This window comes from Cynocephalus volans, chromosome 8 (genome assembly GCF_027409185.1).
Source record: "Cynocephalus volans isolate mCynVol1 chromosome 8, mCynVol1.pri, whole genome shotgun sequence".
NCBI lineage: Eukaryota > Metazoa > Chordata > Mammalia > Dermoptera > Cynocephalidae > Cynocephalus > Cynocephalus volans.
The window spans coordinates 105,816,967-105,844,582 of record NC_084467.1 but is presented as its reverse complement, the minus strand read 5'-3'; the positions used below and the strand labels follow the sequence as shown (position 1 = coordinate 105,844,582).

General features: G+C 46.4%; 1 protein-coding gene across 1 annotated transcript in view; it reads right to left on the bottom strand.

The window, feature by feature from the left end:
- PHGDH (phosphoglycerate dehydrogenase) overlaps positions 1 to 19,833 on the bottom strand; it is a 31,829-nt gene extending 11,996 nt beyond the window's left edge. The window contains exons 1-5 of the mRNA XM_063106394.1: positions 19,696 to 19,833; positions 10,825 to 10,976; positions 9,033 to 9,098; positions 5,572 to 5,626; positions 5,379 to 5,477 (exon numbers count right to left, since the gene is read on the bottom strand). Coding sequence (XP_062962464.1) covers positions 5,379 to 5,477; positions 5,572 to 5,626; positions 9,033 to 9,098; positions 10,825 to 10,976; positions 19,696 to 19,833 — 510 coding nt within the window. The remainder of the gene's footprint in view (positions 1 to 5,378; positions 5,478 to 5,571; positions 5,627 to 9,032; positions 9,099 to 10,824; positions 10,977 to 19,695) is intronic.
- Positions 19,834 to 27,616: the final 7,783 nt, after the last annotated feature.

Below are 27,616 nucleotides of genomic sequence, written 5' to 3'. Positions count from 1 at the left end.
GAAATATCCAGGGGAAGAGATTGAATCTCTGCCCTTATTCTTACAAGACTTCTTTGTCTCTGGCTCTGAGGCTGGCTGGAACAATGGCCCTGTTCATCTCCAGTCCAGATGTACTTGTTCTCATGTGGCCTGGGAAGCAGAAGGGGACATTGACAGAGATCACAGAGCTGAGTCGGCTGAGCGAGTTCACAGAGCCCTATCACCTGCTCTGCTCTCAGGAGTCAAGAACAGCTTGGGGCTGGCAGGAGGAAGGATCCCACAGGCTGGGCTGGGACCAGCACCTGCTGGCAGGTGCCTGGGGTGAGAAGGTGGAGGATGGGGAGAGGAGCAGATAAGCATCTAACGCAGTGGTCGGCGAGGCACTAACTCAGCTCTTCTCTCACAGACAGTCAGTATCTCCCTCATCTGCAGACAACTTCAGGGAAAGAATTTGGCTGAGAAAATCCCTCTTCTCATTTTCCATTTGAGAGAAGCAGGGCAGAAAGGAGCTGAACTCAGCTACGGGTTGCAGCAGTGGGAAGAATGATGTCAGGTCTGGGAGACACGTGCCTGCCCAGGGTCCTGGAGTGTCCTGAAAAGTGTCAAATGTCCTCATATGCACAAGTTGGAGCACCTCCGGGTACACACCACCGCAAGACAATTCCCAGAAGGGAGCTTGGGGGAGAAGCATGAAGGGATTCGCCCACCTCAGTCCCAGCCCAGGACAGATTCCTTGTGTTGGGGCAAAAGATTCCAAGCAGTACTCCAGGGTGTCTTGTCTCCAAGCTGGTGTCACCTCTCAGGCAGCCCTGGGAGGCTGATCATGCTGGCTCCAGGGCCCTGCTGGCTCAGCAGAGGATTGAGGAGAATGAGGAGGCCTCCAATGAAGAATCCTAATGGCCACCCCTCTTTCTGCCCCATAGCCGAGTTTGGGGGTTGAGCATTGGAACTCTCCCTACCGCCCCAATGAAATCTCAAACAAAAACCCAACAAAAAAACAGGTCAATCCAAAGCTGCAGAGCTGAAGGCCCAGAACCCCACCACCTGCTGCCTCCCTGGGCCCCCTCCTCACTCCCACCTGTGTCCCTAAGGCACTTTTCCAGAACCTGAGGCTCTGGGAAGAGTTCAAAAATGACTGCTCTAGGGCAGTAAGAATTCCAGGTACCAGACTGAGAGGAAGGAGCTGCCTGACCTGGAGAGCTTTTGAGCTTGGAACAGCTGAGCACACTGACAGGGCAGCACCAGGGACTGCTTAACTAATATGGATCACGAATAAAGACAGTGGTAGTAACAGGCGTGGAGCACCAGACTGGGAGTCAGGAGACCCAAAGTGTGAGCTGGATGCCACCATTTACTAGTCATATTATCTTGTGCATGTCATATAACCTTCTTGGTCCTCAGTTTTCTTATCTGCAAATTGGGGATAATAATATTGACCCTGCAGGGTCATTGTGAGTACGGTAACGGACACAGCAGATCTCAGTAAACACCAGCTGGACCTGAAAGAATCAGTGATAGCTGGTGCCTCGGGTTCAACGTCCATTCCTCTCAGTTAAAGTCAGATTCACAGTATAGGCCGCAAAGAAACTGTTAAAAGATGCCGGTCAGCTTCCTCACGGAAAACTCTGAAAAGAAAGAGCAAGGCTCAGCTCCTGACTGGTTTGGGCCTATTTACGACATTCTATGGGACATGCCAGCATGAATGAGTTGTCTCTGAGGTTACAACCTGTTATTCGGCAATACTACTGAGAAAAAGTTTCATGCAGAAAGAAGAGTAGAGCCTAAGACCTGTATGACTCAGACCACCAGCAGGCTGCAGAGTGTGAGGAATGTCACCTAACCTGCTCTGGAAGCCATGCTTTGTTTAATGCTGCCAAAGTCACATTACCTTTCCCATTAGCCATGCCACTGTCAAGCACAATTGCTTTTTTGTCAACCAAAGCTTTCTACAAATGCTTCTTCATCCCAACTTGTCTAGTTGCACCCAGGTGTAAGGTGCTGAAACGCATTCCAGCTAAATTTCCTATTAGGGTACTTACTCAGTTTCCTATGTCTTTTAGGAATTGATTCTGTACTCGTAACTATTAACTACCTCTCCCTGCTCCCTGTCATCCACAAATGACACATCGTCCGGGCTGCTGATGAGAATGGTGGACATGGCAGGGTCATGCACCAATGTGTACAATCTCTCTTTGGACTGAGACGGTCCATTCTACAACCAGTTACTAATCCCTACTAATCTCTTTAACAGCACCAAGCTCAGGGGGTCCACCTTAATCCCAGGGGATCATAAAAGATGTCTTGCTAAAGTCCACATCTGCAAACAATCTAAATGCCCATCATTGGAGGAAAGGCCAAATAAAAAAGCCATTTATTCATACAACAGAATTCCATGCAACAGTTTAAAAATATGGTAAATCTAGTAATTCCAAGGCATATATTTGTATTTTAACACCATGTATGATGTTCCATTCTCTGTAGGCATAGAATCCATCTATAGGTAATAGATGCATTCTATGCAAATTCATGGGAAAAAGTCTGAGAAGACACATGCCAAACTCATAGCACTGTGAGGAAACTAGGGTTGGGATGGTAATCAAGGAGACCTTTATCTACATTTTAATTTTTATGAGAATGCATTCACTTATTCCGTAATTAAAATACAATTTTAAACAATCCATATATATAACATCTAGGGATTTCCACGCTCTACCAGGTTAATAATGGTTGCCAAAGGGAGAACAAGGCTGGTCTGAAACAACTGGTATTGAATAAACACTGATCATTGTTTCCTGCCTGGATACTTACAAACGATACCTTTCACAATTTGTTCAAGAATCTTCTTTCCTTTCCCTTTAGAAAATCTTGCTCTCCATGACTTCTGGAACATCTGCAGAAGTTTGGGTGATGCAGGTTGGTGATCTCTCTGTTCTGACACAAAACCCATCTGGACTCATAAATGTGTTAGGGAGCATGGTCAGGTAAGTGGCTGAGCACAAAGAGAGGCCACCTGGACCACTCTGGAATGACCAGGTCCAGGCAGCTCTTTAGGGGCTGAAGTGGTAGGGAGACATTCCAAGCCACATTTCAGAGGTTTACAAAGAGCATGGTCCAGAAGTAAGACAGCCAAGAGTGAGCCTCCAGGGACATCTGGACAGAAGAAACCTGAAGTGAAGGTACCTTTACCCTCAAAGCCGTGCTAGAAATAATACATTTGGGCATGTCATGGGCGATCTGCCCAGACACAGACTGACACTGAAATGAGCAGTCTCTAGACATCTCCCTGAATCAAACACATGCCTGAGAAGTGCCGGCTGTTTCCTGACATTGACACTCAAGATCTCATGTTGCCGGCACCTCTCAGTAGCAGCCCAGGGCAGTGGATGAGCAGAGCTGAGTGGTACTAGATGAACAGACAGGCTTGCCTCTCCCTTCAGTTATTTGGGAAATGAGGAAGGGCTTTTTGTCCAGTTTCAGTCACTGCCAAAGTCTCCTTGACAATGAATGTTCCTGAGCTGGAGGAGACTGGTGTACGGTGGCACCATGGGACGGGGAGCAGGAGTCATGGAACGGCTGCCTTCCTGGAGCCTTCCCCAAGTCACTGCATTCTCAACAAAACACTCATATGTTTGGTAACTTGTGCTCTTAGTTTTACTAAACCCCTGGCCCCTGCTTCTGGAAGATCAGAATTCCCCGTGGGCTAAACCTTGACCTTGATCCCTTACAAAAGAGGAAGGGGGAGAAAGGACTCTTGGCATCTTGCCACCTCCACCCCTACACAGAGGGCATGGCTGTGCCTTGTTTTCATGGTCAGTGGGTCCTGCTGGGCTACACCCACCTCTCTCAGGGATCTGGAAAAATATACCTGCCCTTCCCAGTGCTGAGGCTCAGGAAAGCTGTCTGAATGACTTTAATAAATATGGCGAGGAGTGGGGGCAGGAAGGAGAGGAAGGTGGTCAACATGGTATAATGAGATGGATGTCCCCGGGTTCCAAGCTGCCACCCATTTGCTATGAGTCCTCAGGCACAAACTTCCAAATTCTGGAAAAATCAATATAAAATTAAGAGTTAGTCTATAATGTCCCTTCTGACCCTAAGAAGGTAGGAGGGATGGAGAGAAAGGCAAGGGAGAGACAAAGGGAAAACTCCATCGCAGCTATGTGCAAATTTTTCTAGACCCGATATAACCTGATTGTCAAAACTACTTTCCTTAATGTTTAACTAGCACTTTCCCAGCTGCAGTATGAACCCCTAATCCCTGGAATCTCATCAACAGCTGTGGTGAGCATGGAGATGTCTGCTGGCACTCTGAGCCACCTCGTCCCCCTAGCCCATCCAGGCCCCCATCCGGATTCCCGCTGGCTGAATGGTTCCCACATTTGCAGGTCTCCTGGGTTGGCCCAAAGGGTGGCATTGCTATTAATCACAGCCCTCCCTCAGCCAGAAGCCTACTGAGTTCCCAGGCTAGGAAAAGGTAGTGCCCTGGGGACAGGCAGGGGTCAGTCATGATTTCTGAGACATATGAGGTCTCCAGCCACCATGGGCTCTAGAATCATGTCACAGGGTACACACAAAAATCTTTAAATGTTTTCTAGAATACAGAGGGAAACTGGAAGGATGGATGGACAATTGCTCTGTTGTAAGGCTGTAAATATGTTCCTGTTTTCTGGAGAGCAGACACAGCAAAACCAGAAGCCCTTTTAGCAAGGGAGGAAAGGGTAGCAGGATACAAGAACCCTCTCTGGCCCACTGGGACTCACTGCTATGGTTTGAATGATTGCCCCTCCAAAACGTGTGTGGAAACTTAGTCCCCAATGTGGCAGGATTGAGAGGTGGGGCCTGTAAGAGGTGAGGGACATGAGGGCTCTGTCTTCATGAATGAATTAATCCACTCATGGATTAATGGGTTATTGTGTGAGTAAACTGGTGGCTTTATAAGAAGAAGAGAGACCCGGACTGCTTTACTCAGCCCCCTTGCCATTCAATGCCCTGAGCCACCTGGGACTCTGCAGAATACCAAGAAGACCCTCATCGGATGCACCCCTTGACCTTGAACTTCCCAGTTCAAGTCTTCCAGGACTGTAAGAAATAAATCTCTTTTCTTTATAAATTACCCAAGTTTCAGGTATTCTGTTATAAGGAACAGAAAACAGACTAAGACACTCACCCTAGAGCTAAAGGACCTCCACCAAGTATTCCCAGCTTTTGAGTTCAAGAGTCCAGATCAGCAGGCCAACATTCCCCTGCTTCCTCCCTGGCTCTACTGCGTATTTAGTTGGGGGCTCTAAAGGAGCATCGGCCCCCACTAAAACAAAGCCTTTGGCTTCTCCCAGGCCAAGCTGCCTCTTCCAAAATTGTTGCAGAAAACCCCATGTTAAAGGGGTCCAGAGACTACCTACCTTCATCCCAAAGGACTGCATCCGGGTGGCCACCTCTCTCCCAATCCTGCCCAGACCAAGAATTCCCAGGGTCTTTCCATTCAGCTCTGTTCCCATGAACTGCAACCAAACAGACAAAAAACAAAGAAGCCGAAGTCAGCACCTCAGGTGAAGTCAGTGAGCCAGGTGGGGTGAGGCAGGGCCGGCTGCTCACCTTCTTCCGCTCCCACTTGCCAGCCTTCATCGAAGCCGCCGCCTGGGGAATCTGCCTGCAAGGACAGACTCATGTTTAGCGGGCCCACCCAGACCCCTGCCCCCCCAGAAAGGAGTGCAACACCAGGCCTGCACAGCCACCGCCTGTGACGGCCACTCCTCCAGGAACCAAGCTCAGACTGGGTCTAGGGAGCCAGGTTCAGAAACTCCGAGTGGGGAGACGAGGAGAGAAAAACCCTTGGCAAGACCTGACTTGGGAACACTGGGATTCCTGTCTCCAGCCAGCAGTCTGGGAGGAGGTTCAGATTCCACCTCAGCCACTGAGGTATCAGAGTGACTCGGGGTAAGGTTTCTCCTCTAAGCAATCACCAGTCTTTCAGGGTTTATAAGGATAACTAGAAGGGGTATTAGGGAACTCTGATGGCATCAGGTACTCCAGAAGTTCAAGGGATTACTTCCGTCTTCCTATCTCATCCAGGACCACCACCTACAATGTCTCCTACTATTATCAAGGGGACACCTGATTACTTAATCTTCTTTGAGAGTTTAAGCCACATGGGTCTTAGGTTAGTCTGGGGTGGGTGGGTGGTTGACATCATCCAGACATTTCCATTCTGACCTTCATGCCTAGTCCCAACACCTCTAACAGCCACACCACCTTCCTGTCCTACCACCAAACATACACACACATACACACACGTGCTACACACTTCACAGCCTGTCTCCTCCTTTTGGTTCATACGGAGGCCTGTGTCTCCACATGTGTTTTCTGGAGGGGACAGAAGAAGTGGCAATTAGGGTAAAGTAAGATATTTCATGTGGGACATGGTCATCAAGGCATCTCTGGAGGCATAAAAGGAAGAGATGAGAAACAATGTTTAAGGAGTAACTTCTCCATCTTAGAGTAACTTTATCTTAGACATCCTATAGGAAATGTTTAGACACACGTGAGCTTATTTAAAACTCCCAACAGCTACGTGGAGGGAGCCACGGGAGGTTAAACGGCTCACCCAGCAGCACCGCTGAAGTACCTGAACAGATTCAAAGCCAGAGAAAGCATCCCCACCAGTTAGGCTAAGTATTTAAATGCAGGCTTTCCTGCTGGCCAAATAATTCTGAGCATGTCAGTGTGAGAGAGTGTGTGCATGTAAAAAGATTGCAAGATACTGTTCCTGTATTTCATTTCACTGACTTCTCATAAAAGAACATTCTTTCATGTCTACTTTTCCAGAACACAGATTTCCATCTGAGGGTGAGAGTGAGGGTGGAATCTGTCCTTTTACAGCACAGAGCCCCATGGGCCAGCATGGCTTAAGTAACAAGGCTCACGGGGAAAGGGCTCAGCAGAGGGCTCATTTCAGGAATATAATAAGGACGGCAGCTTGCCTTCAGGAACTGCTTGCTTCTCAGGAAGCCTAGCCTGATGAAATGTCCTAGATCTAGGGAGACGCCCCCACCTGCCTCCTCAGTTCTCTCTCACATCCTGTTCTGCCCTCTTGGCGCCACAGTGCTACCTAGGCACTGAGAGCACAGGAAATCCCCAAACCCTTCCTTGAGCTGCTCTACCCAGCTGGTCATGGAGCCTCCCCAGGTTTCAACACTTTGGGGTCCTCACCAGGCTGGATGGGGAACTAAATGGTAGCTGGCCTGACTAACAAGACAAGGTAAAGCAGGCAAAAATGGCGATGCCTATGTTTTCTGCAGTCTCCCTGTGTCGCTGTTCTCCTGCACCTCAAGAACTCCTGCCACCTATTCAAAGTCCTCCTGTGGGCTCCATTCAGGCCTGATCTCCACCCACATTGCCCAATGCTCTAACCTTCAGAGTCTCCAGCTCCCATTCCTTCCTGTGGCTTCCCTGCAAGGGAAGCAGTCTGTTGAAACTCACACAAAATAAGTTATGGGGGACTGGAGCCCCCTTCCTAACCTGGAGCTTATTTCTTATTTTCATGCGTCTTAGATAAGTGAGGTCGTCAGTGAGTGGCCGGGAGTGGGGAGCTTCCTTCAGGTCACAGAACTTCACCTACTCCTTTCCATAAAGCTGTCCTAGAGTAGGAAGGAAATTATTCCTGGTTCCCCACCTCCAGAAAAAAAGGTGAGGTAAATAATGAGATAGAAAATTACACTGAGATCCCTTCCTCACTCAAAAAAAAAAAAAAAAATCACTGAATTGAATAGCACAAGTGAGACCAGGGCACCAGGCTTCCATACTTCTCCAGGGGAGAGATGCTCAGCCCAGATGTTCTGGGACATCCAGACGGCCAGTTCGGGGTCCCTTTCTAGGCTGAGACTCTTCTGCTGTGTAAGCTGTCCCTATTTCTCCCTTTCCCCCACTGTTTTCACTGACCAGTGAATATAAGTGAATACCGAGATCTCAGATAGAAAGCGTGAGGCAGAGTTAGAGCAAAGGTTAACTCCCCAAGATCCTTCCCCAGCAGGAGGGAGAACAGGTCTTGAGATGGGAAAAAGGTAATTTCTTGGTCTCCGAGGTTTCAGGCCTGAGTAGAGAAGGAGTCCTGGCTGCCTGGGTCCCCTGATTTAAAGATCCAAGTATCTATCTTCAATGGGACCTAGAACAGCCTGTCCATTGGCTCTCCACCCTTCCCACTTCCCACTGACCACAGAAATGATCTCATTGCCCGTTCAACAGAAGTGTTCAATACATTTTTGCCAAATTACTACCCAACACAGTAAGACTCACGCATGTTATGTGCCATATCCATTTAGCTACTAGTCTGTCCACTCTACTCAAGAGGCCCACATCCCCAGGACTCCTGTTGGAAGAGCAAGAGTCTAGACCATTTAAGCTCCATTGTGTTATGAATCCTCAGGAAGGCACAGAGACCCCAGGAGGCTTTATTTTATTCTGTTACAATGCAGATTTGTAAGGAGGTGACAGAGGTAAGCCCTGGGGGCCATGGGAATCAGTGAGGGACATAGCTCAACTGGGGAAGCCAGAGCGAGCTTCTTGGATGGATTAACACTCCAGCTTCATCTTGAAAAATAAGCAGAGGGTACCTAGACAAAGAAAATGGGGAAGGATGGTCCAGACAGCCGGGTATGGAAAACATGTGCAAGGGGTGGAGGCTGGAGAAGGCAGAGTGTATACGGGTATGGAGAGTAGAAATGAGTAAGGAGAAACACGAGGAAGATCACATCGTGCATGTCGTGTTATTTTCTCAGTGAGCATGCTCTGTGAGCAACAGCCCTGTGTAATGAACGACAGCCCCGTGTCCACCCCCTCTCCATACACAATCACTAGGGACCCTGGAAACACCTGACCTTTGTGTGCTGGAGAACCGGTATAATGAACACCGAGCAGAGGACGACGGCCCCGAAGGTGCTCAGCAGTCTACACGTCACCAAGCTACAATGTCGCTAAGCTTCTCTGGGTCAGTTTGCTTGGTGAGTTGTAATAAAGGACATACCAGAGAAACTGGCTCTGCTGAGAAGTCACGAACTTACCGTGCCAGGCACATGATCATCCCACAGGTGAGCTCCGCAGCACTCAGACTGTTCCCGTTGGGGGTGCTAAAGACCAGAGAAACGTGGGGACATGAATGGGCCCAGACCCAGTATTCCCACACCTGTCCCAAGAGAAAGCGTTGAGTGTAGGCTTGCTTTCTCTCCTGCTCCACAAGCTTACCAGTTCTTAGTATCACCCCCAACTCCACACCGCCATCCTGGATTCTCGAATGTACTCCCCCTCTAAGCCAGGGAGGGCCGGCTTCATGTTTCCATGCAGAGGGACCTCCAGTAGAGAAAGACACCTGGCCTCTCTCTACCCAAACTCACTTCTTCCAAGGCAGAGGAGAAGTGTCTCACATGATCAGGGGATTTGTGTGTGGCTCAGCCCTTTTCTCCCTCCTCTCATTTTGTGATCTACCTGCCTGCAGAAAGCACAAACTCCCTCCTGCTCCATGCCACCAATCTTACCAAGGCTGAGTCTGTGATGGCTGAGCAAGTCCACTGAATTCAGAAGAGAGCCCACTGCCCACTGACCTACATCAACTTACCCAACCCGGCTTTTATTAGTAAAAAGCTAAAACTTTTATCTCTATCTGTCTGACTTCTCTCTCTCAACAAGTTCTGAACTAAGAAAGGCTCCTCATACCTTAACTCACAGGGCGATGCTGACTTCTGCCCATTTTACAGAAAGGAGAATCAAACTGAGAATCGAACCACAAAACTATTTTTCTGTTCTCAAGGAACTTTTTATGTTTTTGAAAGAATTTAATACATATGTTCACCCTCCTTCTTCCCCTACTGGGTCTTTTCATCTCTGGAAATGAAGGTTACCCCAAGAAAAAGTCAAGAGACCCTGTATAAGATAAAAGGACTCTCAGAGTCTGTCTTTTTGCAGGACAACCTGGCTCCCTGTTACCCCCCAGTGAACAGGCTATATGGGGTGTGTTGGAGGGGTGCTGGGGCCAGTGGAGGTAGAGGGCAAGGGGCTAGCTGCCTGTGGGCCCAGGGCAAGAATGTAAGATGAGTTAGCATTTAACATTTCTACTGTCGGATACTGACCTCAGTCAGGTGACTGGTCAATTAACCCTTCCCCTACAGGGAGAAGTAGAGTGCAGGGGAGGGGAAAGATCTGAGGACAGAGAAGAGGACGGGGATGGCCTTGCCACACCATCTAAGAGCCAGCACGGGCATGGTACAACATGTTAACAATAACCTTTGGCCCTCGGTTTCTGCAAAAACAGCTCCAAAGGGGATGGGACCGTTCTCCTCTTGGCCCTGGAGCGCTGAAAGAGAAACCAGGGTCTGAGCTCCAGAGGGTGCAGGGAAGCGAGGAAGAGGAAGAATGTGGAGTCGCTCTACTAGCAAAGCCTGTGTACCTGTGCAAGGTAGAGCAAAGCAGCGCTAACAAGAACCTGCCACAGACAGGACAGTGGAGGCACAGGGGGCAGAGTGGAGGCACAGGGGGCAGAGTGGGGGCAGAGTGTGCAGGCAAGTTTGCTAACACTCTTCTGATTCCTGAAACAGGCTGCAAACATGCAAACACTGCATATCGTGTGGGTTTGTGAAACATTTTGACATTACACAGAGAGTCTCAATTTCAAAAACCTTGGGAACCACTAAGCTGTAAACATTGATGCTTGTCTGGACTCCAGGCCCGAGTCAGGCATCCTCCTGGAAGCCCTTCTAACTCTGACGTGGCTTTCCCTAAGGTGAGTCTTTCCTCCCTCTTGGGTCAGCCTCCACACCCACCCCTGGGCTGCCACACCCAGCCCGGGCCTCCACAACTTACTTCATGACCAAGATGCCCTTCCTGGTTGCAGCTTCCAGATCCACGTTGTCCACGCCCGTGCCAGCCCTGCCCACCACCTGGAGTTTCTCAGCTGCATTGATGACATCAGCGGTCACCTTGGTGGCAGAGCGGACGATAAGGCCTTCGCAGTCCTGAGGCAGAAGAAACACCTGGGTGCACACAGTTGTCTGCAAGACCTCCTGAAGCCTCAGGCACATCGTCGCTCACGCCAAGTAAGAGACACACTGCCCGAACCACAGAAAGTCAGTGATGATGGCCCACTCACAGACGTCTTCCACATCCTTAACACGCATTGCAAGGAAATGTGGACTAGGACTCATGTTGACTTTCATTTAAGGTTGAGGAGACTTTGGCTGTAAAACACCAAGGGCTTTGCCCAGCATGCTCAACAAGTGGCAGCATCAGCCTGCAGGCTCTGGCATCTGGCTCATCTCTCTCTAGACAGCACCACATACCTGTAGCCTGGAGAGTGCCCAGGACCAGCCAGAGTCAGGCCACCATGAATGCACTCCTAGCGTGTCCGTCAGACAGTGCTGGAAGTCAGAGACCATTTTCTAGCCATGTCTTTAAACCCTACCGCTCTTGCACACTGCTTTGCTCAAAGTGGGAGTTCCAGGCTGGCTGGTTAGCTCCCTTGGTTATGACGCAGTGCTGATAACACCAAGGTTAAGGGCTCGGATCCCTGTACCGGCCAGCTGCCAAAAAAAAAAAAAAAAAAAAAAGTGGGCGTTCCTACATGCTGGCTGACTTTGGATATATTCAAGGAAAGAAAGTCAGTGTCATTTGTATACACACCAAAGGCTCCACCATCAATCAGGCCTGGGTTCAAGTCCAAGCCCCATTCTTACCAGCTGTGACTCGGAGCTTCAGCCTCATGGTGTGAGACGGGATAGGAAGTGTACCTGGCACAATATCTGGCTGTGCTAATGAGTGTCACTCCTTCCATCAGACACTGAGCTACTCAAGGGCAGAGGTGGGGTCTAATTTTACTTCATAAGCCCCCAAGCTTGACTCATGGTTGGCTTAATGAGTAAACGAAGTGAATGAAAGATACAAATGTTGAAAGAAAATCATTTCCTAAAATAGAGACCAAAGTAAGGGGGATGAAGACAGGCAATAAAAGCAATTAAACTGGTCTGCAGTTGCTCAGAACCTAGGCAAAATTAGACCAAAAACATACATATGTGAAAATAAGACTGAATTCTTCATAGCCACTAAACTTGGGCTAAGTGAGATCCCCCAAACAATCTTCCTTCGGTTCATCCAGAATCCTGTGGTTCTTCCCAGAGTAAGGATATTTTTGCCCAAACACTGAATGAGAATCCCCAAGAAATGGAGCAAGAGAGCAAGTCCACACTCTGACCTACACTGGCTGTCCCAGGGTGGTGAGGAAGCTAAAAGTGTCATTGCAGAAACACCAACCTGGGGCTCAGGAGGCCAGCGTTCCTGTCCTCGTTCTACCAACAGCAAGGTGGGTCACTGTGGCAAGTCACCTCCCTCCCTATCCCCAGCCTCCATCTGCAAAATAAGATGGTTGGAGCAGACGGCTCCTCAGATCCCTCCCAGGTCTGCTGTGCACCTTCCCCAGTGGAGCTCTCAGCTGGATCCCATGAAAATCTCTCTTCTCTCCCCACTGCATGTGTACTGGAGATGGAAAAAGGCCATGAGAACCTGACTCCTAGGGTGTGGGCCCACGCTGCATTTGTTGTGCACAAGCCTTGAGCCCAGGCACAAGTCTGAACAAGTTAAATGTGGGAGAGCAGAGAGCTATTTTATCTGCACTGAAGAGAGAAGAGGAACGAGGCTTATGCTGCAGCATAGAGTATTTAGGTCTCAAGGGCTTCTAAGTACTAAAATAGCGGCTGCAGAATCATTTCTCTGGAGGTGTGTACACTTCATGCACCTGCACTGTTTGGGGGCTATGCCTTCCAGCCTCCATGTAGCCTTCCTCAAAAGCACTCCAAATCCTTTCGTGTCTGTGGTTCTGAAACGAAACCTTAAAGTGAGAGATTGAAAGAAAGGTTCTCCAGCATCTGGTCCAATCCCGTTTTGCAACTGAGAAACTGAAGCCCCCCCAAATTAAAGCCCCTTCCCCTCCCCTGTTCTTTTCTTTTTTCCATGTATTGAGTGCCTGATATATAAGTATGTGGCATTATGCTGCACCAATTCAAGATGAGTAAGATATACTCTCAGCCCTCAAGGAGCTCAGTGACAGATATACCAAAATTTACCATTAAAGTGAGTGCTGTGACCTAGGAGTGTACTAGTCTCACCAACACGGTGGGGTTAGAGGACCAAATAAAGCCCCAGTGGTGCCCCAACACCAGGCAGCACCTCGAGGGTGCCCTGATTTCCCCCCTATAGTAGCTTAGTTGAATGCCTAGCCAAAGCCTGGACAGAAAGGGGACTGCCATCTGTCCCACATTTGAGTCCACTGCACTGGCTCCAAAGAAAATCGTACCCCTGCCTGGCCACACTCTATTGACTTTTCATGGCACAATAAACTTTTCTTCCACAAAACCTTTGCCCACAACCCCAGACTAGATGATCACTCTCCTCCACCCCTTACTTTTGTTCTGATCTCCAGTATAATATGTCTCATATTTAGTTGTCCTCTCTTTGACCTGCAGTTTGGCCTCCTCAACTATATTTTACATTCCTAAACCAAGGATTTTGTGTTACAACTTTTTCTTCTCTACTATATCTCCATAGTACCAGCCTCACCAGCCTTGGTGCTGTGCACATAAACCATTTATTGAGCACCTAGTAGGTGCCAGGCATTATACCAGGTGTTTTACATTATTCTCACCACAACTCCAAGACAGGGTATAATTATTCCCATTTTCCACATGAAGAAACTGAGGCTTTGAGAGGTAACCTGCCCAAGGTCACTCTTACAGATTGAAACCAGCCCCAAGAACTGGAAAGTCATGGCCATTGGAAAACTCCTGCGGCTGTAACTAAAGAAGAGCTGATGGGGCTGCCAAGATGTCAGAATGATAAGGTCAGAGCCAAGGCCATGGCCAGTGAAGTGTAGAAAACAAACCATTCTGAAATCCCCTGAAGGGATTTCCTAGTAACAATAGCTACCATTTTTTGAGCAAGTGCTTTATGTCAGGCACTGTGCTTCACAACAATCCTGCAAAGCACTGTAATTGTCCCTGCACTACAGACAAGTAGATTGCCACTTCAAGAATTTAGATGACTTGCTAAAGTGACATAGCTAGGATATGGCAGAAGCTGGAATCAAGCCCAAGTCTGTTAAGTGCCAAAAGTTGTCGATTGCTTCCCAAATACATCATTTAAAGACCAAAACCACAACCTGAGCCAAGAGAGACCAGATATCGTGTGGCTTCTCTAAGATAGCATCTAGGATCCCCGCAGAGGTCTCCAGATCTTCTGGTGACTTGCTCCTTCCAGCCAGCGTGCCTACTGGGGGACAATAAAAACAGGTACAAATGCCTCTAATTAGAAAAGCAAGTTGCCTCTGGGTTGTAGCCTAGCACACAGTTGGTAATAAAACACTCCCATTGTATAAACGAATTCAGTGATTTGAGAGGCCCATGGAAACCTACCCTCATCAGTCCCTCATCTTCACCCTCAATCCTCCTTCCCCAAATAATTTAAACAAACTTCAAGGCCTGAAAATCCACCATCAGAAATCCATTCCCTTGACTATGGTAAGGAGGCATAAGATTTGCCTACGAGAGCACTCAAGGATTTTCAAGAATGTTTTGAAAAGGGAGAACAAGTTGGAAGGAAGTCAGGAGAAACATGTTTAGAAATCGACAAACCAATCAATAGAACCAAATAGGCACTAAACAAACAGACCTGTGGACATGTAGGAATTTAGAAAATAAAGGTAGAATTCAAACTGATGAGGAAAGGAAGAACTAAACAATGAACGGTGTTAAGAAAATTCAGGGGATAAATATTTAAATTCCTATCTTGCTTCAGATTTTTAAAATACCAGATAAATTAAAGAGTTTTTAAAATATAAGCATTAGAAGAAAATGTAAGGGGATATTTTTATGGTGAGAAAACCTTTCATAAGCAAGGCACAAACCCCAGAAACCACAGGAAAAAAAAAATTCAGTTACATTTAAAATTTAAACTTCTGTATGTATGGGAAAAGATCACACAAACAGAAGCAAATGGTAGTCTTGATATGGGGAGAAAATTCCTTGTAACATATTTAACAGAACAAGGATTCATCACCAAATATCGATTTTTTTAAACGACAAAAAAACAATTAAAAATTGGCAAAGATATGAGTAGGTAATGCACAGAGCTACAAAGTGGCCATGAATTTATAAAAAGACTCTTCAATACCAAATATCAAGGAAATGTAAATTTTTTAATGTGCTATTTTCAGGCATCACATTGGCAAAAAGAAAACTGCAATATTAGTGTTGGTGAGCATGTAGGAAAATAGGAGTGTACATTGCATAACCTTTTAGGAAGGCAATTGGGCACATTTTTAGTGGGCATTCCCTTAAAACAAGCAATGACACCTTAGGTAATTGGTAACACAGTGATGAAATAAAACCTCCTTTGAAGTGGTCAGAACAGGACCTAGGGTCAAAGCTCAACTGACAAGAAGAGGGTATGGAGCAAGAGGAGCAGGGACTACCCAAAGAGTCATAATCTCATCACCCCGTCTCTCTAGTGTCAAGTTCCAGGGCCCACATCCCAGGCCTGGTCCTGTTCCAGATACTCTGCCCTCGGGCTCTAGGGATCCAGCCTTTTCCAGTGCTCTCTGCAAAGCTGCCACCATGCTTCCCAAATCTTGTGAATCTTCTTCCCACAGGAAACACTGGCTGTAGAGGATGCAAGTTCCCCCAATAGTCCACCCACTGTTGCAGAGCACAAAAGCAGCACTATTTTCTCTTTAACCGGCACAGCTTCTAGTTTCCAGATGGATTTCCCTTATGGAGATTTACCCCATAACCTCTCTCTGCTTTTCCTTTAAACCAGCCTTCTTTAACACCAGGGAGTCTGAAGAGTCTCCAGTCAGACCAGTACAGATGTACATTTAGAGCTCACCTGTCGACAGACAAGGGAGGAATCTGCCTTTGAAAACTCCCATTCAGGAGACCCTCATCCCACGTTAGAACTGGGTGCCCCACACTGGTCAGAATTAACCAGCTTCCAAGACCTCCTGCAACCTCAACTGCCCCCCTCTATTCACTCAATCAGCACATATTTGCTGAGGGCCCACATGCGAGCCTATCTCCTGCTGAGCCCCCAAACCCCCTGCACTCCACTGCACGGCACCGTTCCTCCTCAGGCCATAATCCATCCCCTGAGACTATGCTCCATGCTGCCGCTCCTCTTCTCCACTTCTGCAAACTACCACTCCACCCAAATGTCTGCATTGCTCACATCCTCCGTGCAGTTTGCTGCAGTTACAACTTTCTCCTCCAGTGCCCGAGGTCCTCCCTCCTTTTTGCCACTCCCTAGGCAAGAACGTGAGTCTCTCAACACGGCATGCTACTCTGTTTATTGCTCTGTTTGTGATTTCTATATCAGAGCTCCCCACACTTCCCTGCACGTTGTTGTGTGCCCCACTCCCTGCGTTGTGCTGCCGTAGAGCTAGAAAACAGCAGGCCACTGTTCTGTTTCACTTATGGCTGTTCCAGACAAACTATGCTAACTCAGCAATGGAAACCCATTCCTGTTCTAGTTTCTCAAGTTCACACACACTTCCTTTCCCAAGAGGTCACACTTGGCCTTGGGGATAATTCTAGCACTGCTAGTGCCTCTGACTTAAATTGTTGGGCAAATCAATGAGACTCTCTAGGTCATGTTCCCAGCTTTGGAGAATGCAGGGATACCTCGTTTTGCACAACATGTGTGATCCTGATTAACTAGGTGGTTATTTAGCTTTGCACACTAAATCCTAGTGTAAAGGCTGGGAACTTTACTATTTTAAAAGAGCCTTTGAAAAGATGGACTCCTGCATGGAAAGATTTATTCCCTTCTTAATCTTTCTTAAAATTCTGAGATAAAGATATAAATGTGCTTCAGTAAATCCTGACCAGGAGGATTGCTATCTAATGAAACAGAAGAAAATGTTAGAATGCATCATATGTAGTAAGAAGACTATTATTTCATGAAGCCTGTGTGTGTACACCTATGGATTATTTAATAAAATGTGTGTACCCAGATGAATAAGTATACTGAGTTATGACATCAAATGAATTTATTTAGGGTCATGGTCAAAGTTTAAAAGCCACTGATATATGGTAAGATTATTTAAATGCTGTTCTGGATGTTAGGTTTATTTAAGATGTGAGTTCCAAACAAGATGCTTTATTATTCTAAGCCAGCGTTTTCCAAACTTTTTGGACTGAGACCCACAGTAAGAAACACATCTTTAAGTTGCAACTTTATACTCACATACCACACACGCACAGGCACACAACTACACACGTAATTGAAACAAAGTTCATGAAATGATACTTAGCCTTACATCTGCATTGCTGATATGTCCTAATTTTTTTTTTTAAATGCTGATCATGACCCATTAAACCCACTAATGAGCTGTGACTTGCTTCAAACTGAAAAGCACCGTGGGGGGCAGGGGGAAGATGATTGTACATACTTCCTGACAAGGGAGTGAGAGAAAACTGTGCCCGCCCAGAATACAAAGCAGTGGGAACCGAGGCCAGGCCTAGGGCTAGCAATGGTGCTAAAGCTTCCTTCAGCATTAAAAAGATTTAAATGGGGAAGGGCAGGAGATGCTATGCCAGACCCCTCTTCATGCAGAATAAAAAGGCATAGTGTGGAAATGACGAACGCTTCAGTGGGCTGCCCAAGGAGGTTTATTGGCATTCTGAACCAAATGTCTTACAAAAGCAGACATGAAGGCTGAACTCTCCTGAACAGCCCAACTGTGTGAATGCTCAGCAGTCAAGTTAGCCAACACACACCCCTCCTCTCCTGCCAAGAATTTTCAGTGCCCTTAAAGTGTTCTCCAAGTTTCAGCACCAAACTCCCAACACCCACCCAGCCAACTTCATGACTTCACGGAACCCCTCCATTACTGGCTACGTCTCCCTGTCTCTCAGTTCTGCCCTCACCCCTCCCTGTCCCTAACCCCCTCATTAGGGTATAAGATTTCTAATTCCCATCTGAGAGCTGCAAAGACCCTAGTTGCAGCCACTCTTCCCAGTCTCATGCTCTGGTGGAGGTGAGGGTCACAGGCTGGTCTGGAGGCCACTCTACTGCCTTCCTGGTCATTACCCAGAGCCAAGGACATTGATACCATTCGTACAAGAAAGGAGATGACAAGCATGAGGAGCCTGCTGCCCATCCAATACTACCCACGCTTCAAGATTCAGGTCCTGAGCCCTTGCCCACCAATTCCATCCGTGGTGATCACCACCCTGTCTCCACTTTTCCAGCAGGGGAGCAGACAGAGGCTAGGCTGCTGGATGGTCTAATTAAGCGCTCAAGTACTGTGTCATCTGATCAACTGTCTCACGTGTGTTGGCCATGCTCTCTAACTAGCCTACAAGCTTCTGGAAGCCAGAAACTTCTCTGGATACTTGGATACAGCGCCGTGGGGGCAGGGGTATGGAGGAGGGTCCGTGGAGACACATGCAGCAGATACAAGGGAAGACAGGAGAGCCCTGGCAGCTTCGAGGACCACAGGGCTGCAGCACCGCTAAAGCAACAGCAGCTGACTGTGATTTAGGCGGCCCTGGGAGGAGCGAATGCTTGAAGGCGGTGGAAACTGTAGCAGGGGGGCAGGAGGCGGCCCTGCGCGGTGTGGGATTGGGGGGTTAAGGTGGGGGAGAATAGCTCGGAGGGGTAAGGTATAGCCTCCAGGCAGCTGGGTGGATTACAGAGGTAAGAAGTGCAGGAACTGGAGTGAAGAGTTCACAAGACAAATATTCTAAGGTTGGAGAGAGACCACCAAACCTGGCAGGACTTTTTCAAACAAGGTAGATAAAGGTTTGAAGTACATTAAACGAATTATGTATCACAACAGAGGTACCTTCCTAAGATTTGCTCAGAATATAAATCTTCTGGGGGCGTTAGGGGTCGGGTTCTAGCTCGGTCTGGTCACTCCTGATCAGCGATGAGGCCAAAGGTGAGGCCATCTGCTCTGGCCCGAGCGGAGGCTAAGCCCGGACCGCAGCTGCGGCGGCGGCCACGTGGGCAGCCGGGGGATCTCCCGGCGCCCCCCGCCCGCCCCTCTCTGCTCCGAGCGCTCCCAGGAGGCCGAGGGGCGGTGAAAGCTCCCAGCAGTCTTGCATCAGACGAAAGGCGGGTACGCGTCTGCCACCCCAGGAGGGCCGCCTTCACCGCAGCTTCCCCAGCAGCCACGAGACAGGCTGCGACTCCGCCAGCGCCCCCCGGGGGAAGCTGGACTCCGCCGGGCGGACTAGGACTCGGTCCGGGAAGAGTCGCGGATCCCTGGGCTCCCCGCAAGGAAGCCCCTTTGGAGCCCCTTCCCCGATGCCCCGCACGGGGGGGTGGGGTGGGAGGAGAGGCGGCACCCGGCTGCCAAGGCCATGGCACACGAAGGCGCTGGGGAGCCGCGCTGGCATCCGGCGGGCAGCCTGCAGGACCCGTTCGAGCAGCCTGCACTTTGCAGTGCTCCCAGGAGGCAAGCCAACATGAAACACGCGGCTGCAGACTGAACAAAAAGTTTGCATCCTGCAGCTTGCCGCCGTTTGTTGCTCCTGCCTTCCCCCTTCCCCGCTTCCCCAATCTCAGGAGGCCCCGGGACTGACTGATAACGGATGGCACGGGAGGGGAGCGCGCTGGCCCGGGCGCGACCAGCCCCTTTCAGCGGAGGATGCCACGGAGACCCCGCTTTTGTCCCTCTCGCCTTACCTGCAGCTCGGCTATCAGCTCCTCTTTACTCAGGTTCTGCTTCTCCACCACCTGCAGCCCTCCGTCTTGCAGGATCTTCCGGCAGCAAGGGTCCAGGCTGTCACTGATGAGCACTTTCCGCAGATTTGCAAAGGCCATTGCTCGAGTCGGCCTCGGAATCGGCCGCTTTCCGTGCGCTGAGCTCCTACACCAGAAGCCGCCGTCCGGGTTGGCGGGATAGTGTAACTGGGCAGGATTCTCGATCTCCCGTTCCCCCTCAATCTCCCCTTCTGCTCCTACCGTCTCCTTCTGATTGGACAGAAATGCTCAAACTCCCTGTGACTCCGCCTCCTCCTGGAGGTTCTGAGCCCTCTAGATCCCCGCCCACTTTATTATCGTCCCGCGATGAATTTCTCAATCTCAGCACAAGCTCTTACCCACACCTGGTGAGTTTATAAAAGCACAATTTACGCTGACTAGCTGATTTATATCTGAAATAAACGGAGAAATGAACGTTCTCACTGTGAGGGAAGTAAGTTTCAGTTTCACTTCTTTCCTCCTAAGAGCTAATTCATTAATTCCTTAACCATCATTTTTGGGGGCATAAATGTGCAAGGCAGCATGGTAGACGTTGAAGGGGGCTGGAACATCAAAAAGAGATAGCCCCTTTCCACTGGGGGCCTAACACCCGGGAGTGCCAAACACACAGACTTGGAGAGTTAAATAGTTGAAACATACGAGAAACGACTTTTGAGACGTCACAAAGTTGCGATTCATTCCAAATGAATGACGCAATGAGCATTATGAATTTAAAGGGGAGCGAGGATCTGGTGCATTTAGACTAGCCAGACTTTTTGTTCAAGTTCTGTATTCTCTTACTCCACTTTCTCTCTGATTATGAAAAAGACGAAACGAAAAATGCGATGTTAGTCTGGCCTAAGTTTTATACTGACCAAGGAGGCTCTTCCCAGCTGTTAAATCCTTTGTGTTTAAATCCCACAACAAACATGGTCTTCCATGCCCCATTTTACAGAGTGTTGGAAATTTTAGTTTGGGATTATTTTAGTCACCTAGGATCAGAAGCAGGGCCAGGGATTCTCACAGTTGAATTCGAATTCAGCTTTGTGGGTATGTCAGGTCCAATTAACCACCGTTTGCCCTTGTCCTGTGCTATTCACAAAAGTCAAGTGCTAGATCCTCATGCTTCAGAATTATGCAATATCAATCCTATAAAGTAATGAAAATTTTGGACTGATAATTCCAGGCCAGATAATTCCAGATTTTAGACCAAATTCTCCCAATGGGAAAGAAGATAATTTGTCTATCGTGTTTACTTGTTTGGATGGTTTGTTGTTCCCACATTCCAGCACACATTAGTATTTCATTTCCCTGCCTCTCAGGTGATGCCCAGCAGTCCCAGGTATTCTGGGGACAGACAGTAGATCTATCCTAGGAGACTAAAGGAGGGGCTTTGGAAGCACCATTTTTGTCACCATTTTCCTTCCCCTCCTCCCAGGGCTTGCCACCTACTTCCTTCCAGTTTAGAATCTAATTCCCACTGTGTCTAACATATAATCCCACCCCTTTACACCAAGTCAAACTTCTTGGATACTGGTTCTGAACCCCACAACCCAAAGAGCCTTCCAAACCTGATCACCTGGGCTTGTTTTCTTTATTTATTATTTATGCCCCACCTACTTTTAAAATAGATCCAAGCCTCAGGGGAAAGACACTTCTAAACCCACTGAGAAAATATTTCACAGCTAAGAGTCAATTTCTGAGTGAAAAATAGGATGTGTGACAATTGTTACCATTAAACAAGTCAGAAATGTTCCTCTCTCTTTTTAAATCTCTATAGCGTTGACTTCAAGTTATCTCCCAGTGCCTTGTATAATACATATGTGACTATTTTATGTCTTGTTCCTCTGGACTCTCATTTCATTAAGATCAGAGACATGACTTTATATCCCCACCAGTGGTGCCCGGCACAGTGCTTTCCACATGACAGAGGTTTCATTCAAAAATTAATTTATTGAGCACCTACTATGTGCTATAGGTACTCTGGCTTAACACTGGGCATATGACCAGGTGATGCATAAGACAAAGCTTCTTTTCTCAGAAAGAAAGAAAAACAACATTCAAAGAATAGGTTAAGAATTATAAATATATATGTCATGGAATGCTTTGGGAGCAAGGAAGGGAAACACTTCCTTGGGGGCACCAGGAAGGCTTCCAATCAAGGTTGCTTTTGACTAACCGTTTTAACTCATTCAAGGCAGCACCTCTGAGAGTGGCCCATAGATACAAAGATAAGACATAACTGCCTTCAAGCTGCTCATGGTTAACTGCCTAATCTTGAGAGCTGAACAGGAAGTAGCCAGGTAGAGAAGAAATGACATTTAGAAAGGCTCAGAGATGTGGGGAATTGCAAGATGTCCACAGCTTCTCTACCATGAATGTGGAGGGTGCCAGTGGGAGACCAGGAGATGAAACTGCAGGGGGCCAGGGCCTGCTCACCAAGGGCCTTGCCCTGAAAAAGAGTTTAAACTTGGCTCTACACAAGGGCCGCTCCGTGGCTCACTTGGGAGAGCGTGGTGCTGACAATACCAAGTCAAGGGTTAAGATTCCCTTACGGGTCATCTTTTAAAAAAAATAAATAAAAAATAAATAAACTTGACTCTACATGTAGTATAGAGGCACTGAATGATTTTTTTTTTTTTAAATGATTTGATTAAATGTCGTGGCTGAGCTGAGCCCTGATACTGCTAATATAGATAACTCATCACCACATCCCACATTCTCCGTCAATTTCTATTTTTGAAATTATTTATTTATTTATTTTTATTGTAGTAAAAAAATATATATCATAAGTATTGCCATTTTAAGAATTTTAAAGTATACAATTGCATAGGATTAATTACATTCACAATGCTGTGTGACCACTACCTCTATTTCCAAAACTTTTTTTGTCACACAAAACATAAACTCTGTACCCATTAAGCAATAATTTCTCATTATTCCTTCCCCCCCAGTTTCTGGTAACCTCTAATCTATTTCTGTCTCTGAAGTTTTTTTTTCCTTTTACTCTTTGTTTAATTGACCCGTGACAATTGTCTATATTTAAGGAGTACAATGTGATATTTGGGTACATTTATACAGTATACTTTAGTGTATCCATCATCTCAAACATTTATCACCTGTTTGTGTTGGGAATATTCAAAATCCTCTCAGTTAGCTACTTGAAATTATATAGTAATTGTTGTTGACTATAGTCTCCCTATCTTACCACAGAACACTAGATGTTATTCTTCCCACACCTCTACAATTTTCTATTTATTGACCACCCTCTCCCCATCCCCCATTGCTTCTCCCCTTACCAGTCTTTAGTAACCACTATTCTACTGTGTATTTCTATGAGACTTTTCTGCATATAAGTGAGAGCATGCAGTATTTCTCTTTCTGAGCCTGGTTTATTTCACTTACAGAATTTTCTCCAAGCTCATCCATGTTGCTGCAAATGGGAGAATTTCATTCTTTATTACGGCTGAGTAGTATTTCAGTGTGTGTGTGTGTGTGTGTGTGTGTGTGTGTGTGTGTGTGTGTGTGTGTGTGTGTGTGTGTGTGTGTGTGTATTTACCACATTTTCTTTATCCAGTTATCCCTTGATGGACATTTAGGTTGATTCCAAATCCTGGCTATTGTGAATAGAGCCATGATAAACATGGGAGTGCAGGTATCCCTTCAACATGTTGATTTCGTTTCCTTTGGATATATACCCAGTAGTGGGATTGCTGGATCATATGATAGTTCCATCTGTAGTTTTTTAAAAAGAATCTCCATGCTGTTTTCCATAATGGCTGTACTAATTTACATTCCCACCAACAATATATAAGAATTCTCTTTTCTCCACATCCTCGCCAGCATTTGTTTATTTTTTGTCTTTTCGATAATAGCCATTCTAACTGGGGTGAGATGATATTGCATTGTGATTTTGATTTGCATTTTTCTGATAATTTGTGATTCTGATTGTTTTTTCATTTAACTGAAGGCTTTTGTATGTTTTCTTTGGAGAAATATCTATTCAGCTTGTTTGCTCATTTTTTAATTGGATTATTTGTTTTTTTACTATTGAGTTGTTTGTGTTCCTTTTATATTCTGGATATTTATCCCTTGTTGGATGCATAGTTTGCAAATATTTTCTCCCATTCCGCAGGTTTTCTCTTTACTCTGTTGATTGTTTCCTTTGCTGTGCTTTTTAGTTTTATATAATCTCATTTGTTTGCTTTTGCATTAGTTGCATGTGCTTTTGAGGTCTTATTTAAATTTTTTGTGCAATTCTATGTCCTGAAGTGTTTCTCTGTGCTTTTTTCTAGAAGTTTTACAGTTTAAGGTTTTACATTTAAGTGTGTAATCCATTCTGAGTTGATTTTAGTATACAGCGAGATATAGGGATGGTCTGGTTCCATTCTTCTGTATATGGATCTCCAGTTTTCCCGGCACCATCTATTGAACAGTCTGTCCTTTCCCCAATGTATGTTCTTAGCTCTTTTGTCAAAAATCAGTTGGCTGTGGCAACACCAATTTCAAGTTAAGGATTTTTCTTTTATAATTAAGGGTTGGAGATTATGGATAAATTTCTCCCTCTCCCTGTTATTGCCTCTATCTATAAAACAGGAACTTTGGCCCTCTCGGACGTATTAGGAAAATACTTCTGCCCTTCTCTCTAGACCCCTCATTTCTTCCCCTCCCCTGCCCCTAGCCTCTTGAGAGGAGAGAGGCCCTTCTAATTAGTGAAGTTTGGGGAAAAGATCCTAGTGCATGCCCAGGCCAGCCCCCTCTTGGCTCTCTTTTTTGGAGCTGGAAGCCTGCAAATAATGTGCTCTCTCCTGCTTCCTTGTGTAGGCTGAACCCATGGAGCTGACCCCACCCCATGGACCTGGGGTTACAGGAGCTATAGCTGTCCAGCTGCTCTGCCTGCACAGTAAGGATAAGGTTAATGGGGTTAGTGGGGGGGAGTAGGAGCCTCATTTTTCTACTTAGAGCCCAGCTGTGATGTCCAAACTTGCATTATAAGAAATAAAGAGGATATTTCAGAAATAGAAAATGAATTTGTCATCCACAAAACAGGCATATCTGGATTTGAATTCCAGCTTCTCATATTACTAACAATGTGATTTTGAGCAAATTACATTGCCTCTCTAAGACTTAGTTTTCTTCTCTGTAACATGGAACTAATGGTATGATTGTGCTTACTTCATAAGGTTGTTGTGAGGATTAAATAAGGCAAGCATAGAAATGAGTATGATCTGTAGTGCTTGATTTTTATTTATTTATTCATTCATTCAATTCAATCGGTCAGTCAGTGCCTATTTATTGAGACCCTACTATGTGACAGGCACTGCTGAGGGTGCTGGAAATGAAGCTTTGACTAAAGCAGCTCTGCTCTCATGGACCTTATGTTCTGAATGGGGACAGACAATAAATAAATAGATGAAAAATTGAACAACATAATCTCAGGGCATGATAAGTATGATGAAGAATATAAAACAGGGTGATGAGATAGGGTAGGAGCAAGAGTGCCTTTTTTAGATTTTATGATCAGGGATGGCCTTCCTGAGAAATGATATTTGGGTTGAGATAGAAATAAGAAGCCGGCTATGCAAAGAACTAAGGAAAGAGGATTCTAGGTAGAGGGAAGAGCGGAACCAGTGTGGCACATTCAAGGAACCTGCCTGCAGGTATTTCTGTAGCATTTACTATGTGCCAGGCACAATGCCAGGCACTGCAGTAACAATGCCGAGCAAGTGACGAGTGCCCCTGCCTCAGGGACCTTGTAGTCTAGTGTGTGAGCTGGTGTGTGCTACATGTGTGGTCTGTATTGGATAGTCAGGAAAGCCTCTGAGAAGGTGGCACTTAGACAGAGATATGAAGGTGGAGGAAGAGAACAGCAAGAGCAAAGTCCCTTGGGTAGGACAGAGCAGACAGAGCATGGATTTTCCTGGGAACTGACAGAAGGCCAGAGCACCTGCGCTATAGAGAACAAGGGGGAATGTGGCACAGCACGACATGGGAGAGGTCAGCAGGGCGGGACCATTCAGACTATGTAAATAGTCTGGACTATTTCTGCAAGTAGCAGAAACCCAATTTAAATTGGTTCAAGGAAAAAAGAAAATTTACTGGCTAAGGTGTCCAAAGAGATCATGTGTGAACAGAAATGTGCTTAAATGGTGTCACTGGCAATCTATGTCTCTCTCTTATCTGTCTGTTTTCCTCTGGGTTTGCTTCATTTCCAGAAACGCAAAATTTGCAAGACTGTCCACAAGTTAGTGAAGACTACAAGATTCAGCCATATATTCTAGCAGCTTAGCAATCCTAGAAGACGGCACCAGTTTTCTAATAATTGCCACAAATTTTCCAGACCTGATCCTCATTGGACCAATGTGGGTCATGTGTCTGTCTGGGACCAATCACTGTGGCCAGGGTGATGGATATGCTGATTGGTCAGTCCTGAGTAAAGCACCCACTTCAGATCTCAGGAAAGAATTGGTTCCAACTGAAATATACACTAAGAACATGAGAACAGTGTGTTCCCAAAAGAAAGTTCAGGTCCTTTAGGCCAAAAAAGGGAAATGGGGATTGGAGGATGGGCTAGGAGTGCCGACAGTTGACCACTCACTCCACCATGGTAAGGAGTTTAGATTTTATTCTAAGTAAGATGGGAAACAATTGAAGGGTTAGTCTATTTCTGTTGCTTATAACAAAATACTTGGAACTGGGTAATTTATAAAGGAAACGAAGTTTATTGCTTATACTTTCCGATGCTGAGAAGTCCAAAGTCCATCTGGTGGTGGTGACAGTGACCCAGGGGTTTCACATTGAAAAATGGTGGAAGCAGAGAGAGCAGACAGAGAGAGAGAGAGAGAGACTCTTCGTGCTCCCCTTTTAAAGTCCTCCAAACCATGCCCATGACCACCATTATTAATCCATTCACCATGGCATGGTCCTATAATCTAATCACCCTTCAAGGCTCCACCTTTCAATTACCATAATATGATTTCCCACTCTCAACAGTTACAGTGGGGGCCAAATTTCTAATACATAAAAATTGGGGGACACAATTCAAGTTTCAATGAGTTTTGGGGGGGGACATAATTCCATCCACTATAGTAAGTAATAAGAAAGGGACTGTTACTATCTAAGTTTTAAACAGGCCACTCTATATTAACACCCCCCCCCAAAAAGCTCCGTTTAACAGTGTTTTTATCATGATGATGTTGATGGCAGTGAATACAATGATGGTAATGATTAGCAGAGAGGGTGGGACATGCAGTGACTCCGGAAGGTACACCCAGAACTTGAAAAGGCAGCTTCCTCACAGTGAAAACTAATAAGAATCCATGAGTAATGGGTGAAGTTAGCCACCTGAGAGAGGAACCCATCCCGAGAGAAGGCAAATGCCTGAAGAAGGAATTTGGGGAGACACCAGATCAAATCAAGCAAAGAACAATACTGTTTCATCAGAATATAATTGAATGTTGAAAAGAAAAAACAAACCTGTAACATAGTCAATTGCAGTATAATTTTTCCACAGAAAGAACATATTAATAGATAGGATTGGTCTGCATGTTCAAAGAGACGGGCCAAGGCGAATCTTGGCTTTTACCCAGTACTGTTCCAAGAGAAAGAGAGGAAGGCAGTCCATGTGACAAATGGGAGCATGGTGGTCATTAATGAGATGTACTTTGATGTGGTACAGGGGGAATTCATCAGGTTTTATCACAGTCTGTATAAAAATATCCCTTCTGATTATGCAACTCCCTTTCTTTACCATTCTTCTGGAGTAATTATTTTATTTTCCAGATACCCTGATGCCAGTAAGTGGCTGCTGAATGGATCTGTTTCCCAGCAGTTGATAGAGAAATGCTGCCCAGGCACCCCCACC